This window comes from Bidens hawaiensis, unplaced genomic scaffold (assembly GCF_021521415.1).
Source record: "Bidens hawaiensis isolate Kalapana, Puna unplaced genomic scaffold, B.hawaiensis_p1.1 tig00006365_1, whole genome shotgun sequence".
Classification (NCBI taxonomy): domain Eukaryota; kingdom Viridiplantae; phylum Streptophyta; class Magnoliopsida; order Asterales; family Asteraceae; genus Bidens; species Bidens hawaiensis.
This window is the reverse complement of record NW_027491425.1, coordinates 924,588-944,209: the sequence shown is the minus strand read 5'-3', so window position 1 is coordinate 944,209 and position 19,622 is coordinate 924,588. Positions and strand designations below refer to the sequence as shown.

The following is a 19,622-nucleotide window of genomic DNA, read 5'->3' as shown; positions in this document are numbered from 1 at the left end:
GATCGAACCTGGGCTACGTTTTTATTTTTGGCAGCCGGCCATTAAATCAACCTAAGTTGTTCGATCGGATCCGTAGTCTAGCACGTCGGTTTTTTTTTTTTTTGGTGTTGATCTCCAGAAAAGGCAAAAAGGTATATATTGCAATTAGTTTCTTTTTCTTGTGCGTGAAGTCAACACAGCAAGCCACAAAAGCTTAATTATTATTATAGTTGAGCACTTTGTGATTGTTTCACAATTATTTGATACTCGCAATCATCAATTTGGAGCCAAGAAAAATTACCAACAGTTGTTGCTAGATTCTAGCAAGTCCAAGTTGCTTTTTAATCAAAAAGAAACCAAGGAACAGGTTTGCGTTTCGGTTCGTTTCAGTTTCTGATTATTAATTAGGTTTGGGGTTGGTTCGTGAGTTTGCAACGGGTTTTGGTCATTGGGTTTTTTTGGCAGTTGTCGGGCAGTTTAGCCGAGTTGTTTTGTGGTGATTTGCGGGGGTTATTTTGTTTGTCCGAGATTATTTTTTTCTGATTGTGTTACCTAGATTCAAGGTCGAAAATTCTTAGTTTGAGTTAATGGCTGATTTGCGGAACCGGGTTTTCCAATACCCGACCCTGGGTTTTTCAAATACCCGATCTATACCCGAAATTACCCGAAAAATACCTGACAAATACCCGAAAATACCCCTAAAAATTGTAAACCCTTAAAATAATCCAATATATACCCGAAAAAAACCCCCCAAAAAAACCCAAAAATAGGGTTTTTTTCAATACCCGAAAATAAGGTAATCAAATACCCGGTTTTAGAATACCCATTTCTATACCCGACCCGAACCCGATGCATAGAGTATGGTTTTAGAGACAATACCCGGACCCAAACCCGACTCGGGTATTACCAATACCCTATTTTCCAATACCCGGTCATACCTGAACCTGGTTCCATACCCGAACCCGGGTATTTGAAAAACCCGATTTGTGCACCTCTAATTGCATGTTTTCTCGTGTTTGATTACTTGGCATGAAGTAGCTTTTAATGTTTTCTCCATGTTAAGTTATATGTTCTTTTGACTAAAATTGGGGTTTAATATTACTATCGGGGTTTAAATAAATTAATTTGGTTATGTCTGATGGTTTTATTCTAGTTAAGTTTTATAGATTTCAGTGTAGATGTTTTTGAACAAATTTTGAATTGGTGATCGGCTTGGTTTCACCCAAGCTAGTTTCTGAATTGGCTTAGGATCTGGATATAGTCTTGTTGTGCACTTCTATCATTGGCCATCAATAATTATCAATACCGGTAATGCAACCATTTTACTTTTAACCTTTACTTTTGTTGTCAAGAACAATCTCGCTCTAACAGGAAAATATATTTTTGTTTTTAACCTATATACGTGCTCTGAACTTTCTTTTTTAAAATGCAATCAATTTAAATACATTAAAACAAAGAGAGTACATTTGATAGTTGCTACCATATGTTATCGAGTTTGGTTACATCAAATCAATCTTAAGTTTTCTTTTTTTTTGTATGTTACTTTTTTTTATTTTGATGTGAAAAAGAGTATTACTTATGTGACAAGTTGAGAGAAACTCAACAAATAAAAGAGACCACACACTTTTTTGTCTTTTGATGTGAAAAGGTAAGTATATTATTGATGTAACAAGTTGAAAGAGACACAAGAAATAAAAGAAACTACCCGAAAAGATATACAATTCTACATCTTACTAATATATTAAAGTAAAACAATTTTCACATGGCATCTTTTTAAAGTGTCCACATATGATGATATATAAGCTATTTCCAAAATTGAAGCATATTTAAATCTATTAAATTAATTTACTACATTTATTAACTTTTTTTAAATTTTTTAATTAAATTTTCATTAATTCTCATTTAATGTGATTTACAAAAATAAAAAAAATGTTTAATGTTTCTTTATTTATTACGTATTTTAAACTATTTTTTAAATACTTTATTTTAAAATATTATTATTATAAAAATCCTTTTGATTACGTAAAACAACTAACATATGCTTAAACTATTAAAAGTCTCTTTTCGAGCGTGTGCACATCTAGATACCTAGAATTTGCCTTATGTGAAAATTTAGTTAAACTTGGCTTGACTCTTGATTTATTTTACCATTTTAAAACCTTAAAGTTATCATTTCGTACAATTGAATAATTAATATGGGAAAACCACATGTGTTGTGTACAATTAGATATTTGAAGGTTTGTAAACAATTTTTGTATTTAATCTTTTTTCAAATTTATATATAATGTAATATTTAATTTCATATGTGAGAAATTGTTATATATTCCTAAGTCCACGTATATAGACATCTCTTTTATTGATGTTATATTATTTATTCAGCCCGCGTATTACACGGGTTATTAACCTAGTGTTGAAATACAAGTTCATAATGTGTATGTTTAAGTGACATGCTTTTAACAAATTGGGTTTAGACATTAGACTTTTATGCTTAATATGTCTAAAACGACTATTCTATACTTTCACAGACCTAAGAGAGTAATTTACCGAAACTTTAAAAAAAAAATCAACTCAAACCAACTTTTGTTGACACTCCCACACCTCTAAACGGTGTGAAAAATTACCTTAGTTGTTTTAAGCCTAACATTTAAATGTATTTTTTTAGCTTTTAACAAAAGTTAAAATCCAAACTTGTTAAAAAATAACTCCGCAAGTTTTATATAATTAACCATTAATTTTATCATATTAGATAAGAAAACAACTAAACTAAGTTCTACTATAATACTATTAGGCAGGCCATTGAGGTGGTTGTGGGCGGTATCGGTGGGCGACAAAGTCACATGGTTGAGCTTTAAAGCCCAGCACACCATGGCGGTGGAGGCGATAATGGAGAAAAAGGTGGGGCCATGGGGGGTTGAACCATACAACGGGGCTTTAAAGGAAATTGCTCGTAAAAGCCTCACACGTTTTAACTTGTTAAAGACGCCCCCCCCCCCCCCCAACAACTGCCCTAATACTGTAAAAAATGAAAAGCCTAATACTATAAAAAATGAAAGTTTTCCTTTTTCAATTTGTATATGGGAAACCAATTATCATTTAGAGTGAAACAGACCATTCAGGCTGCCTAAATACCACAAGAATACAGCTTTCAAATTCCATCTTGATGTTGCAATACTTCAAAAAAATACCACAAGGTTTGTAGTGGGCTGACAAGGCCCGGTTTTTGTTTCCATTAAAGTTTGACTGAATTACAATTATGTCCTTTAAACACAGATGATTTATGGATCACGTTTTTTAAAAAGTTTACTTTTGTTCTTTGTTTTTTAATTGAGAAAGTGTTTCGTTTTTTTGTCTTTTACACTAACGGTTATCTAAATTTCCAGTTAGTTTGATGTATGTGCATAGCACATGAGGGTAATTAGGTAAATTTACCTTTGTATAATTAAAGAATAATAGAAAATAATTAAATTATGCACTTATTAAATAAACATAATAATTAAATTATGAAAGAAAATCGTGGGCTAACATCACCGTCATTTCCACCACCATCTCTACAACTCTCTTTCTTCCATTTCTTGAAACACACCTCTGCAACTTCTTTTCTCAAACCTACACATTCAATTCAAAATGCAATCCAGATTAATACGAAACCCCAAATCATGTATATAAAAGCTAGATATGGTAAATGAAGATAATTACAATTGCAAAGAAGAAGGTTCATGGTGGTTCGGCTTGAGAGGCGGCGGGGGTTCACGACGGTGGTTCAGCTCGAGTCAAGGAACGCGGTGACGTCACCGCTCTCTACCTCCACCACCACCACTAGATCCGGCCACCTCCAACCCATCCGCCACCACTGTTTTGAATAGCCATGGTAATCAATCACCCACTCAAGTATTACAAGCAGAAGAAAGAACGGCATTGTAAGGAAAACGGGAAGGAGAAAAATAAAAGGCGAGTTAATCTTCTAATTCCAAAGTTTAGGGTTTACTTGTGTTGTTTTAGTTTTGTTATCTGAACTAATTTTGGGGCACTGCCAAAAAAACATCCCAGATCTAGCGAAGAGAAGAAGGTGTTGGTAAATCCGGTCAAAATTCAAACTTCCGGTGCCGTCTCCGATCATTAGAGAAGCCGGAAAATGAAAGGGATTGGGTTGGGTGGCACGAAGATGATGAACAGGGCGATGGTCAAGTGTTTGATGGTGTTTGGATTTTGTATTTATTAGTAGGGAAATTAATAAAATCATAAAATTACAAGTTTACCCATCACGTGCAAATCACATGAGACCATTTAACAGAGAAAATGGATGTCAGTTAGTGTAAAGGACAAAAAGCGAAACACTTTCTCATTTAAAGGACAAAGAATGAATAGTAAACTTTTTAAAGGACGTGATCCATAAATCAGCCATGTTTAAAGGACACAATTTGTAATTCTGTCTTAAAGTTTTAATATTATCTTTATTTAAAGTTATAATTTTGCCACCAATTATAACAAGATTAATGTTTTAATTTTGATTCTAAGAAATTATAAAGAAAGAAGATAAAAAGATTAATAATGTAAATTGTCTGCTACATAGGTTAACATTTATATTATCAAAACAACTATTTATGAGACAGTTCTGTATAATTGGAGTTGAAATTTGATGTCATACACATGCATATGTTATCCATACGTTTATAACAAAAGCTGTTTTTTTTAGTTAATATATTCTTTTCTTTTATGTCTACGTTTACGAATTGATTATGGTTGGCGAGTCACTCGTAAGCTCGTAGGTTTACACATGAGATCATTTGTCGTTAAAAAAATAATCTCCTTCAATCTATCTGTTGCTTTATGGCCATTTGCCTAATTTAAAGGATGGTACCTAACATACAAATGAATCACTATAATTGAAACATACTTTGAGACTCTATTTGTAGCCAACTAGCTTTTTACCCGGCGCGTTGTGCCGGGCAGGTTGGTAAATCCGAACGTTGGTAAGACACAAGCATTACCGGTCCTAAGTGTTGAGGCGGTAAGATGCTGTTTGTTTTTTCAGAGGTAAAATGTCTGCAGTCTGCGGACCACAACTGCAAGCATCTGTAGCAGAAGAGATGGACCAAACCTCTGCAGTCTGCAAGAAGAAGACTGTTTGTTTTTAACGTCTACAGACTGCTAAAATAAAACAGAACTTTTTAAATAAGCTTAAATTTAAATAAAAAAGTCATTCAACATCGAAATTTAAATAATAGTCAAACAACCTTGAAATAATATTCATAAAACCACAATAACATTTTTCTTTAAATAATTTGTTCGATATTTTGCATTAACTGCTTAACAATTTCATCTTGCACAATACACACATATTGGATTTACATCTAGCTTAATTCTGTACTTTGCAGTCATACTTGTAAGTGTCTTGGATAAAACTCGGGCTCTTGCTTCATATGCATTCCATTTGATGGCTCAAACATCATTCTCTGAAAGATCAAAATAGATTATTTAAAACAAAAAAAGATTTGACCAGTTTTACCCAAACCCATTTTGACCATTACTAAAATACCTTTACCTGGTTTGTAGGACTATGAGGTAAAATATTATGAGCAAGATCTTCGTTAAGTGATACACGAAATGGAGGCCCCGGCACGGCACATACCTCATGCTGCATTTAAAAAAATAATAAAATAAAATAGTAATAATAATATAATAACATGATTTATCAAATAAAGCTAGTTTAGTTATCGAGCCCAAACTAGAGCCTTATATGAGAAGGTCGTTTAGACTCGTCAAGCCTTAACGAGCCATATGAAAAAAAGAAAAATTAAACATAAACAATATAATAATGAATAAATAATAAATATTAAACGAGCCGATTTCAAGCTGAGCCCGAGCTTAGAAAACGAGTGACAAGCCAAGGTCTCTTTAGAATAAGAGCTCGAAACAAACCGAGCTCAAGTTATTGTGGGTCAAAAACGAGCCGCACTCAAAAGTCTAGACTAGTCGAGCTTGGGCTCGGGTCGGCTCGTTTACACCCCTATTGACCACAACAAAACCCCATAGTAATCAAATTAAGAATGACCACTATTAATATTATAATATATCATAAGCAACAACAATAGAAACAATCTGGATCAATTCATTCCCTTACGAAACCTTAAACAGTAATTGAAATCAAACCTAAACATAAATAAATCAAACCTAATAAAATTCTTAACTAGCAATTATCAAGATATCAATTATCATTGGACAAGAAGCTTACCTTGTTGATAGACATGGACAATAGGTCGCCGGATGCAGGTGGTGAGCGGTGGCTGGAGGTGAGCGCCGTGGAGAATGCAGGTGGCGGCGGCGCACCGGAGGTGGAGAGGCAGGTGGCGGAGGTGGCGCACTAGAGGTGGAGGAGGCAAGTGGCGGCGGCGGCGCACCGGAGGTGGAGGGCAGGGGTGACGGGATGGATGAAAGGGGCTAGGGTTTGAAAGATTTTTGAGAGACCTGATGGAGATGGAAGAAAGAAAGAATGATAATTTTAGAAGAGGTCAGATAGATTTGAAAAGTGGATGGTCCATGTCTGCGCGAAGAAGAGGACGTGCAGAAGTTTTTTAATTAAATGTCTTCCGAAAAACAAACATTCTGCAAACCTAAACGTCTGCGCGATGCAGACAAAAGAGGTCAGGAAAATGTTTTGTGAAAAACAAACACCACCTAAGTGACGTGAATTCGGTCAGTTTCTGTTACAAGTGTTATTGTACGGAAACTAAAACAAAAAAAAGTTATAAAAATTGAGATGGAACATTGGGATAGCGTTGGTCGATGAAACTCGAGCGTTGGTAAAACCCGAGCGTTGTTGGTTCCTGGCGGTGAGTCTATGCAAATTTAGTTGGGTTTTTTACATTCGTTATAAAGCCGGACTACAAAAAATAAATTGTCATTCGATCAGTTTCGTTACGGTACTATAACTAGAACAAAATGCGCTAAGTCAAGGCAAATTACGTCAGTTTTTATCACATCCGTTACGGTATATTGGTAATGAAACTAAACTAATAAAAAACAAACATAACAAAGATAATTAGAAATATAATTATCAAAGTTTAAAACAAAAGACAAACCAAAAAAAAAAAAAAAATTGGTTCAGTGGAATCTTGCCAAATGAACCAATCATAGTCCAGCGTCCCCAAACTTCTCTTTTATATATATTAGTAATTAAGGTAATACGCCCCTAATTCAGAGAAAAATAAATGGAATAGAAGCTAGATCGAGAAATTACTTTAAAGCTTCATATAAAAACGCCACTCGTCAATATATGCCATCTTCTCATCATCCATCCTTGGCAGTTCAAGTGCCTTTAGTGTTTCTATTATCTTTATAGTCGACTTTGCTGCAACCTTCACACTTACCTCTCTTTTCTCTATCACACTTTCATGGCATCTCACTCTTATGACTTGCGGTATGTTGGTGAAGCAAGCACATAATATGTTTGCAATCATCCCATTTAAATGGGAAAGCAACCGCTAGTTGGTAATTGATTCTATGTTACTTTGGTATCCAAACAAGATTGTTTGCGTGATTCGATACATTAAATTGGCAGCTATCAATGTCTTAAAAGGACTATCAACCATATCTTCATTGCTAATTGATTTCTATCACAATTTCTTTAGCTTTATCATAAAGCCATCAACCAATTTAGGTTGTTGTTTTCCTTTTAAAAAAACTTCTTGCTGTAGGATTATTCAACCATTTGCAATGGTTTTCAATCTCATGAAATAGGATCATTGTGGTCTTCCAAATATAATCATTAATAACCGTTGACTAACAGTTACTAAATGCATCAGTGAGCAGTCTTAAAAAAAAGTACAAAAAATTGTCTTATGCGGGCCCGGGTTTTCGAAGTTGCATTTGTGTCAGCGGGACGTGCGGGCACTCACGTGTTCGAAGAAATTCTATTCCAGGAACCCAAATTTGCATCCCCTGCGTGCAGGTAGGACTTGTGGTAAAACGGTTCATAAAGCTTCAATGGAATAGTAAAGGCTAAACCTTATAAACTACTACTCATTTTGTTCCCAACCCGATGTGAGACAAGTTTTACCACATTTATATTTTAGACATTCATCCACACACATATACTCAAAACTTCCAACAAATGCCACCTAGATAAATGGCTTTCACATTCAAAAACATTTATTATGGCATGGTGAAACGTGAAATATGGTTGTGGTGTGAGGCGAAGTGAAATTATTGGCTATGTTACTAATTAACAATTATATAAAAAAAGAAACCATAATCATACCCTCACGTCTGCCAAGTAAATTCCGTTTAGCGCTCTTTAGCGCCGTATATGCAATGGTGTTTAGCGCCATTCAACCCACCATGAATTACTAAGGCGCCTCGCTTCACTCTCATAACACATGCTTTTAACATGACCTACAATGCTAAGTATTCATATCTCTGTCAGGGGTGTTCATCGGATCAGATAACGGGTTATTCAGTTTATTCGGTTCGGATTGTTCGGATTTGAAAATTTTGGAACCCTATCCGAAATCTGATCCGATCCGAATTAGGAACATTCCTATCCGATCCGAATTGAATTCGGATGGATTCGGATAATCCGAAATTATCCGAATAATCCGTATAACAAATATACAAACTTAAGTTTTATTAAATAAAAATGAAACACTACAAGAACAAGGAAGTTAAGTAGTGCTAGAGAGTATAACGACGGAGTGTTATGACATTTTTATCTATGGTGTGTTAGGTTGATTGAATGAATAATGAACTAATGGTTATAAAGTTATTGTAAATGTTAATGAACCTGGCTATATACACTAATAACATGTTATATATTCGGATTATTTGGATATCCGAATAATCCGAACTATCCGGAATTTTTTGAAATCCATATTCGAATATGATCCAAATCCGAATAAGAATTCGGATCGGATTATTCGGGTTTCGGTTTCGGTTCGGATTCCGGTTTTTTTCGGATTTCGGATTTCTTGAACACCTTTGCCTGCCTTGCTACGAGTAAACCTCTAAGATCTTTAGTATAGTGGAACACTAAGATCTCTTGTGTCTTCTTTTTTTCTTTGTTTTTAAATCCAAATAACAACTTTATAAGACCTTCTTAAGCTGTCGTGTTTGAGTAACATGTATATTAAACAAGCTAGGTTCCGGCTGTCCCGTTTAATTAGGGTTGTTCACGAGCTGAGCAGAACCGAGTGAAGGCTTGCTCGTTTACAACCGATTCGAACCGAACAACTGAAATTCAAACAGAGCGGAAATCGAAACGAGCCAAAATCGAATCGAATATTTTTCGATCGAACATCGAGTGATTTTGAGCATTATCTTATTTGTTTTTCACTTTATAATTTTTAATAAGAAACAAGTTTGAATGTTATAAATAATGTATTTTGTAAACAAATTAGTAGTTTTTACACAAACTTGTAATAGGTTATAAATTTTTGTGAGAAAGAAATTTAAAAATGCGATATAATGAATATGTAAACAAACTTTTAGCATTCTTAACACTTGAGGCGAAAAAATGAAACTATAAAATTGACGGAATATAATTTTAAAAGGGTTAAAAAAATTGTATACTTATATTTATTTATGTGTTTTGTTTATATATAAAATAAATTAAAAATATTTGAGCTGAACCGAGCAGACATTTGCTCGTTGTTTGGCTCGTTTACAAACCGAACCGAGCAGAGCGGCTCATTTACAATCGAACGAAAAGACGAGCGATCATCTTTCAACCAATTTTTAAACGAGCTGCGAGCGGTTTGAACTACACCACTTGACAAAATAGTTCTTATACTATGGTAACGTGGGTCAAGTATAACCCGCCCATACCCACATCTGCTTCCGGTAGTCACCAACTAAACCCTACCGGAATTCTCGCTTCCGGCAGCTCCACCGCCGCAACCAGTTGTCGAACCACCGTATCGTATCGTGGCCGCTTTATTTTAACCGAGTAAGTTAGCTGATGCTAATTAATTATTTTGCCTCTGTCTGAACACTCAATCATCATCCAATTGCATCATCGATACAACACTATTTATATCTATATCCTCTGTTTTATAAATAAATAAATAGATAAATAATTAGCAATTTAGCATGAATTCAGACGGTTATTCATATGATAAATGCTTGAGAATTGTGTCAGCTTTGGACCGGTTCCTCTCTGATGACGATAAATTTGATAAATACTTCAGCAGTCATGACATCTCACAGCTGCATTATTCCTGTGAAACCGAGGGAGATGCCGAAAACAGTGACAGTTTTAGTAAACCTATGGTGTGGATTGGGATCTACATCGCCACCGCTTCACTTTTATGCGTCCTTCCCATGGCAGCTGATTTGTTGCACGGTTTCCGGAATAAGAAGTTCTGGTTTCCTTGTAAATATTTCTCACTCAATGCTGCAGTTATCACGGTGATCGCCATCGCCATGAAACTGCCCGTTGATCTGACCAGTGCTATGCCGAGTTACACGGACCAAGCGACCAAGCTAGGAAGTTTGGGTTTCCTGTGCACGATGATGGCCAACTTAATGCCTTCTTTGGCGTCCATGGACGATAACACTCTGCTAGCAAATGTTAGCGGTTTGTGTATTCTTGTGATCACCGTGATGGTGAATATTTGCATTCAGATAAATACGACAGCTATTGGTCGTATCCGTCGTGAGATTGAGGTTCCTTATTCGTACGCCTTTTTCTTTGTTGCGGTTGCGTACATCTACATGGCTATGGTCTTGCTGTTACTGATAATAATGATTTCTTCATCTGTAACGATTACATCATTTAAGGAAATTTTGGAATTCAAGTATCAAGCTGCAAACAAGCGATCTTTAAGCGATCAAAGTCGACAACATGTCCCAATGTCTAAGGTTGAGAAACTAAGACGACACGTGAGAAGGTATTGGGTCATGGCAGAAACCGGTAGCCCTCGGTTTGTGATGGCTACTAGTCCGTTATCTACTACTTCTGGACTAATTTGTGTGATTAGTCTGCTAATGAACTTATTTTTGGTGGTTATGTTTACATATGGAGGCAATTGGAAACATATAGAGGATAGATCGCCATACAAGTGGTCAACAACTGCCATTTTTATAACACAGTCCATTGGAGTTGTGGTGGGAACCATTGCTCCTGTACTTAGGTGTTTTTCAGTTTTAAGCTTCAAGTTGGCCACAAAATGGAATCGGAATCAACTCGTGTCTTTTAAAGTAGAAGCATACTGGACACAAAAGTTGCATGAGTGGAAACGAAGTCCTATACCTTTTTTATCAATCAGTAGAAGATCAAGAAGTATAATTTATAATTCAAAAGATGCCATTCTAAGCTTCTGCATTGGATTGCAAAAGGTAGTTGTCATTTCGTGCAAAGTAATATGGCTCGTAGCTACGATACTTGTCGTTCACTGTTTATGTTTTTTTAAGTCATTTCAAACTGATGATGTGGATGAAGACCTCCGCAATTACACCTTACAAATTGACAATAATATGGAGCTTGCTGAAAGTACACTGAAGAGCATTTCCAACTCTATGAATTCTTGTTTATTGAAGGCGACAATTGAACAAAACGACAATCTTTTGGAGCTTCTAGAGAGGTCTGCCGGATTCAAAGGAGTAGAGATCTTTGACACCGATCAAGTTCAATCTCTGCTTCCTGTAGAGCTTGTTAACAGTTGGGGCTTATCGATAGTAACCTTAACGTGCATTGCTGTTGCTCTACCAAATATCCCAAAGGACACAGTCAGGAGCTTGATTGAAAGTGTTGGTAAAGGTCTTTCATACACTCATCTTGTGGAAGAAAGCCTCAGTTGTTCAAGTGAATATTTAAATCTTCGAAAAGCAAGTATGGCCTTATGGCATGAGATCGAAAACAAATGCAAGTGGTTGGATAATCCTCTGGCAAAAAATGTTTTTAAAGGGAAAACAACAACAGAGATTATAAAGTGGTTTTCTGATAAAGCTAAAGAAATTGTAATAGGAATCAATGTAAGTACCAATGGAGAACTGATGGAGAACCCTTCTATGACATTAATTGCTGCGAATTCGATGTACCGAATCACACAAACAATCTTGCTTAGATTCCAAAGCAACATAGAATCAATGACCAAAAAGCAGTTGTTTGCCCATTTAAATGACATGATTGCAGACATATTATGTGCTTGCTTCACCAACTTACCGCGGGCCATAACAACGAGATGCCATGAAAGTGTAATAGAGAAAAGAGAGGCAAGTGTGAAGGTTGCAACAAAGCTTCTTGGTGAGACATCAAAGATAATAGAAAGACTTGAGACACGTGACGTACCAAGCATGGATGATGGGAAGATGGCATATATTGATGAGTGGCGTCTTTATTTGAAGCAATCTAATCCTTAAGTTAATTTCCTTAGCTTCACTGGTGTGTGTGTGTATAGACCTAATACATGGTTTAACTGAGTTATGTACTGTATATATTTTACATTCTGCAATTGATCTATCTGTTTTTACTTGCTAAGTTTTCGATGCTATATATATATATATATAGGATTAGTATCATTTGAGAACTCCTAAATTATTTAAGAACTTGAAGGAACTCTTAATAACTAACGTTTTTTTATAAAAAATTTTGTATGTTAATGTTATTTAAGTGTAGTTTTATCACTTTTGACATCTATATTTACGATTACAATTATGAAAATTAGTTTTTTTTACGCATATCTATGTTTTTTTTACACATTTGTAAATTTTTATCACATAAATTTTACACATGTATAACTTGTGATTTATATATGTAATCAAATTTTTTTTTTATAAATATGATAAAACAAGTCTCAAATAATGTTAATATATAAAAAAAGTTAAAAAAATATTTGGTTTTTAAGAGTTCTTAACTTTTTTTGAGTTCTCAAATGAAACTAACCCTATATATATATATATATGTATGTATGTATGCACCTCTGCAGGGTGAAGCATTCAGCAACTTCATAGATTTTTCACTGAAATGGTTACCACTGTGACCAGTCTTGTCGTAAAAACTGACTTGTGAAATGTTCTGGCTAGAGTTTTGCGGTCTTGATGAATCAGGATAAAGGCCAAGCTTCTCCTATACTCTGCTTTTGATGACTATCTATTGTCCATCAACTAGAGCTGCAAGTCTACAAATCGGATGAACGATTTTTAAGTCAGACATTAGCTGCAATGTTTTCTTTAAAGCAGGTAACAAATTAACTTGAAATTTAAATTATCCTGTATATTAGATTTCTCGGTTTGTATATATGGATGCTAATAATTGGAAACCTTCTCTGGATCAAGAATGACTTATTTTCTTGATACGCTGGATGCGAATCCCATCAATTAAATGCAGCCATGTTTACGGTATACTTTTATATGCACTCAAAACTCTTCCTTTCTTTCCACTTTTGCTAATAGTTTTAGATCCATAAAACACTTACATTGCATACTAGGATTACCTAATTGAGACATCTTACACATAATCTCTAATTGACCTGTCCATTTTGGGTGTGATCTCAAACGAGCAGAATGCCTTTATAATCAGTTAATCTTTTGATTTTAAATATGCCATAAAACTTACAAAACATGTTCAGAACAGTGTTTTTTTTCTTGAAGTAAATTTTAAAGAAATGTAAAGCTTTTGGAGTAAACTATATTTAAAAGATTGTAGTGAAATTACACCGAAGAAACGAACAGTCGATTATGAAATTGAAGTATTATTATCACGGATTAACAATCGAATGATTTGCAAGAGAAATTGGAAACAAATTACAAAGAAAATCTATAGCATGTTTGGGATTGAGTTTGAAAAATGCTTATTGGCTTTTTCAAAAAGCCATTTTGAAAAGCTAGGATTTGGGGCTTTTGAAAAACTGTTTTTTAACCCTTTCAAAAAGCTAAAATAAAAAAGATATTTGTGATTGCCAAACACATTTTAACTTGTTGGGTTTTTGAAAACACCAATAAGCCAATAAGCATTTTTCAAACTCAATCCCAAACATGCTCCTAATGAATCCCCAAAATGTCTGTTTAATGATCTGTTGACAGCCATACTTTCAATTGAGCACAATCGGTCCCTCAAAACTAATGTAACCTGCCACATTGCTTCAAAACTTCACTAACTTTTGAAGAATGGCTGAATGACCCTGAACTTGTAAAATACCATTTACTTTGACTAACACTTATTAAGAATTGACTACAACCTCCAACAAAGATCTATTGGCGATTAATAAATAGTTTTTATTGGTTTGTAATTGATGCTACGCATATATGGTGTAAATATGGAAATTTCAAACATCCACATTCTTATCTCTCAATTATGAACTTATTTATGTTATGGCTTTAATTATGACTCTATGAGTTGTTGAAAGCTGTGTTACTCATTTTAATAACTGATTCAGAGCTTTTGAGTATTGGTTCACTAAGCTAGTGAGCAATTATCATGAATTATGGCATGAGCAAATTTTTTTTATAGTTTACGTTTCATCATCATCATCATCGTACTCAGTATATCCCACCAATAGCAATGCTATGGTAGGGTCTGAGGAGGGTAAGATGTAGATAGCCTTACCTCTATTCCATAGGGATAGAGAGGCTGCTTCCGGTGAGACCCCCGGCTCGATAGTAGTTTTGAATCAAGCCTTGGACATAAGACACATAACACTCAATCATCGGGACACCGGCTGATTGGTGCATGTGCCCTTGTCTTTCGGCTATCAACGCCACCACATGATGCCTGATTAACCTTCCGCCACTTTTATAGTTTACGTTTACTAAATATTATTAAAAGTTCATGATATCCTGATGCTGGTTCGACCAACAGGTACAACAGTATGTGGTGATAAGGAGATGCAGGAGTGAAACAGTAATGCTTGGATTACCAGAGTGTTATTTTTTAATCATTTATTTATATTGTTAAAGGGGTTTAAGTTGGGCTTTATTGTTTTAATCATTTAATTAGGTTGAAGACATATTGGGCAGGGCCTTAACGTTGATGAAGAAACATGGTTAGTTCAAACTGGCGTCGTTTATCAGGTCAAAGAAACATGTCAACGTGTTTCCTTCGTTTGTATTTTGACTTTGAATTTTCAACGATTCTATAATTTTTTCATTTCTAGTTAAGTTTGTATCAATATAAACACATGAATTCACAGGAACATATGAAAGCATGCATTGATATTACCTTTTCTTTCCTTCCAATCATATTACTTTATTATTATATATATAAAACCATACATAGATGTTAATTCATGTTATACAATATCTGGATCTTCATTCAAACTTGAATGAAAACGGGGTTCTAACTGTATACTTTCCGGTGTTAGATACCCACGTCATATGCCCTTGCCCATATGGTGCTTTCTCCTTATCCTTAGCATCTCGACTAAACGTTACATCGTATGTTCGCTTTTGTTGCACTCCTGTGAAGCCCATGACACCCTCATCATTATGAACCACAACCTTAACACTTACACCCTCTGGTACAGAAGTGTCCTTGACTGTGTAAGCTTCTGGCAAACCAACATTAGTCACCGTCCTTGAGTATGTTTTGCTGCCGCCTCTTTTTAGAGATACCACGAAAGAAGGATAATTCAACTCTGCCTCTGTTATCGATTTTGAGCAATTACATTTCTTTTTAACGATGATTTCAATTTGTTTGGGCGTATAGCCTAACCCACAAAGATAAGGAATGTAGTCATCGGGCTGGATGTCAAAAACAAAGCCTGGCTCATGGGCTTTTGGTGGGTTTACGTGACCAGATCCAATGGCATGTATGTCAGCTAGATACCCGCTTTCTTCTACGATGGGCTCTCCGTTTCGGTTTACTTGACTAGCAGTGGTCATTATTGCAGACTTGATAGCAGCTGGAGACCATTCTGGATGCGCACTTTTGAGCAACGCGCCTATGCCTGCAAGATGAGGGCAAGACATCGATGTACCTTCTATGACGTTAAATGCTGCTTTGGTTCCTGTTTGGTTGTCGACCGGCTCATTCCACGCTGCAAGGATGTCCACACCGGGTCCAGTAATATCTGGCTTTAGGATTCCAGGACTTGCAAGGTTAGGCCCTCTTGATGAGAAAGAAGCAATCTCTGGATCTGATTTTATCCCGACTACAGTTCCATCAGAACGTATAGTTGCAACGGGAGAAGAAGTTGAGCTCAAATACTTCTTAATCTCAGCCCCTTCCTTGTAACCGACATATGAAGCCGGCAGAACATGAGGATGTGCTGCTATACTCTCACCATTAGAAATGTCATTAGCAATAATTATGGCAGCTCCTCCTGCCTCCTTAACTATCCTTCCCATATAAACATTAGGAATGTGCTCATCAAGATCACACAACACTACCTTCCCCTTGACATCAATGTGGTCCAACGACCCTTCATTGCACCCGTTTGGGGGGTAAACAAGAGGCCGAAGCTTCTGCTCGAAACCCTTTTGTTGGTACAACGATTCACCATGAAGTTTCTTCTTGTTTCCAAGAATAACTGTTGTCTGGAATCTTCTATCGATTGTACTAGCACCAACCGTAAGGATCCATGGGGCCTCATTTGATAATGATTCACTAGCTGGCCCACTATTACCTGCTGCACAACTCACGAAGATCCCTTTCTGCATGGCACTGAAGGCGCCAAGTGCTATACTTTCAATATAAAAGGGCCTGGAAAATCCACCAAGTGAAAGTGACAACACATTAACACCGTCTTCAATAGCTGCATCCATACCTGCTAAGACAGCACTGCCTAGACAACCTAAGGGTTCACATACTTTGTAAGTGGCTACGTGAGCCAGTGGTGCCATCCCACTTGCAGTGCCGTTCCCCAATCCGAAAACTTTTGCGTTGTCTACGTAATTCCCTGCAGCGGTACTTGAAGTGTGTGTCCCGTGGCCTTCCTCGTCTACCGGAGAACTTTCGTTAACAAAGCTTCTTAATCCGATCAGCTTGTTATTACATGACCCTGCCACTTCACATTTACCCTTCCATTTCGACGGTGGAGGGGGGACACCATCGTCCTTAAACGAGGGATGCGATGGAGTAACTCCAGTGTCTATAAGCCCGATTATGACTCCCTTCCCATGGTTTGAGTCTTTCCACAGACCTGAATTATGGTGCAGGCCCAGAAAGTGAGGTGAACGAGTTGTTTGTAACTGATACACACCTTCAGGCCGCACGGATAAAACTCCACTCAAACTCTCCATCACCTTTACTTGATCGGCTGACATTTTAGCAGCAAATCCGGTAATCACATGATAGTACTTGAAAACCATCACTGGTTTCCCGTTTGATCGCGCAGCTACTTTTAACAAAAATGAATCATACCATTCGTCAGTGTTGAGGGTCTGGACTTCAGGGGAACTTAAGTGGACAATGTTAGTTTTGAGTTCAGTGGCTTTGGTGAGAAGTACATTGAAAAAGGTGGTGCAAGTGAGAAGGAACACAAGACCAATTGTTGGCGACATTTTGTATCTCGAGTCTCTCAGTGTTTATTGAAAAAGAAGGTTTAAACCCCTTGAAAGTTTGTTAGTTTTCATAGTGCCATATCTTGCTTTTAAGACAAAGAAGATTGATTTATCACTTAAAACACATTTGTTATTGCTTTCAGGATTAGTATTTATCCTTAATCAGCAAGTATGTTGTTGTCATTCTCGTTTTGGTTTATTATCTAGGAACATACTTGAGTTTCTTATATCTACCAAAAACTGCAAAGGTATCGGGCCTGCTAACAATCACTTTCTCAGCCAGCTTTGAGTTTGTTTGTGTAGAATGTTAGCCAGTTAGATACGCATGTCGTTTTTGCTATTAAGGAGGGTTTTCTTAGTCTTCATGTTTGTTTATCATCGGACGAAATGGCCACTAAACTTGATTAGTTTGAAGATAACTACAATTGGTTTTGGTTTAATATTCTGTGTGTTTCTTAATGTAGAAATTTGATGAACTCTTATGGGCCCAAGAAGGAATCTTTTCCTGGTGCATTGCCATTTCTTGAAATGGCATAACTTTCTTGCTTCAAGCTTTGGACAATCAGCTAATTTAACATCAACTGAATTTGGAAGTATTAATTATATTTTCTACCTGTCAAGGTAAATTAAGTGACAAATAATATTCCAATAGTCGCTAGAAGAAATATCCTCGTTAGCCTTAGTTTTTTTTTTTAAATTTATTTATGACCCTATGTATTGTCCATAAAACATTAGTGACTAAAATAAAATCATCAATAGAGTTAATTCCAATTAAACAGACTCGAATCAGTGACAAGAGCTATAAGATGGTCGGTACGTGCTCATTGCAAAATAGAGAGCCTTCATCTATTCCTCAGCTAATATAGTTCAAAGCTAATTAATTGAGAGAGATTGTAAAAAAATATTTTTATTGTGTTTGATATTCTTTGCTTTTGTTTAATGTGAGGAAAAATTTAATTTTTTGTGGATGTGCTTCGGTTGAGTGGAGATGTTAGCCTCTGATTGATTTCATTGAGTTCTCTCGATCTTCTCACTGAACTCGTGTTGTTGTTAGATTGTTCTTGCTATCATCGTGTTGACGATAACAGTTTTTGTCTTGTTTAGAGATTGTGAGAAGTGTGTTGTGCCGAATCAGGTTATGTGTCCTTGAAGAGTTTTTGGTTATAAGATTGTGAAGATTTTGTGTTTGTGACAAAAATGGGTGTTTATTTTCTGTACTTTCAAATATATTGTCTACTGTACTTGAGCCTTCACAATCTAACAAAATTATTTTATGGATTTCAGTTTGCAACTCCTATTTGAATGATAAAACATTCATGATCATATAATGTCTATATGGTACTTATATGCTTATAAGTAACCAACTTTTATTTGATTTTTAGTTTTGGGTAACACATGTTAAGAAAGTTTAATTGAATGTAAGGTGCATAAATCACCAAAAACCGAATTCAAATAACTTGCCCAAACTACAACTGATGATTCGGTTTTGTTTTCTTTGAAAACCGAAAACTACTGTTTGTTTTTTTGTCATGTCTCACAAAACCAAACCAAACCAAACCGAATTCCAAATCGAACTGAAGTATAGAACCGAATCACTCCCAACTTGTTTGAAAGTGGATTTATAGCCAACTTAATTATTTTGGGCCGAAAGTTAAAACACCCAAATTCATTAAAAGTTGGTTTAAACCTAAATTCATTATTTTGAGTCAGTTTGTTAAGAAAAAAAAATATTTCAAGCACACATATAAAAATGAAAAATGGACTATAATCGAATAGAACTCATACAGGAAATCGAGAACCAAAACCAAAAAGTTGAGTCCGAACCGTTTCTAAAACCAAACTTTTGGTTTTTGTTTGATTTGAGCCTAAAACCGACCCAAACCAACCTATACGCACTCCTCTGATTCTTGGAAACAATTTCATGACAATGCGCAAACATAAAAGATGACATCTACTATCTATGTTATCACATTACAACAAATATCACTAATCAAATACAAAAGACAATTAATATCTTTGTTGACATGAGTGGAAGGTTGATCATTAGTCTCTTGACTACAGTAGATTATCAACCCCTAAAACCAAAATTACATAAGCTTATTTAAGGTTATGTTAAGTAGAGTTTAATCGTGCCAAATTAAGACAGGTCTTGCCAAATAGACATTTAATTGCCTTCTAACTCATAGTCGCTACCTTTGAATATTAAGAGT

General features: G+C 35.7%; 2 protein-coding genes across 2 annotated transcripts; one reads left to right on the top strand and one right to left on the bottom strand.

The window, feature by feature from the left end:
* The first annotated feature begins 10,062 nt into the window (after positions 1 to 10,062).
* Positions 10,063 to 12,333, top strand: LOC143632154 (uncharacterized). Its single transcript, XM_077100732.1, has one exon. The coding sequence runs from the start codon at positions 10,063 to 10,065 to the stop codon at positions 12,331 to 12,333; it is 2,271 nt and encodes a 756-aa protein (XP_076956847.1).
* Positions 12,334 to 14,949: 2,616 nt separating this feature from the next.
* Positions 14,950 to 17,412, bottom strand: LOC143632100 (subtilisin-like protease). Its single transcript, XM_077100683.1, has 3 exons — positions 16,312 to 17,412; positions 16,116 to 16,119; positions 14,950 to 16,079 (listed from the first exon to the last, which is right to left on the bottom strand). Exons 1-3 carry the CDS (start codon positions 17,410 to 17,412, stop codon positions 15,220 to 15,222), a joined length of 1,965 nt encoding a protein of 654 aa, XP_076956798.1. The 3' UTR covers positions 14,950 to 15,219.
* Positions 17,413 to 19,622: the final 2,210 nt, after the last annotated feature.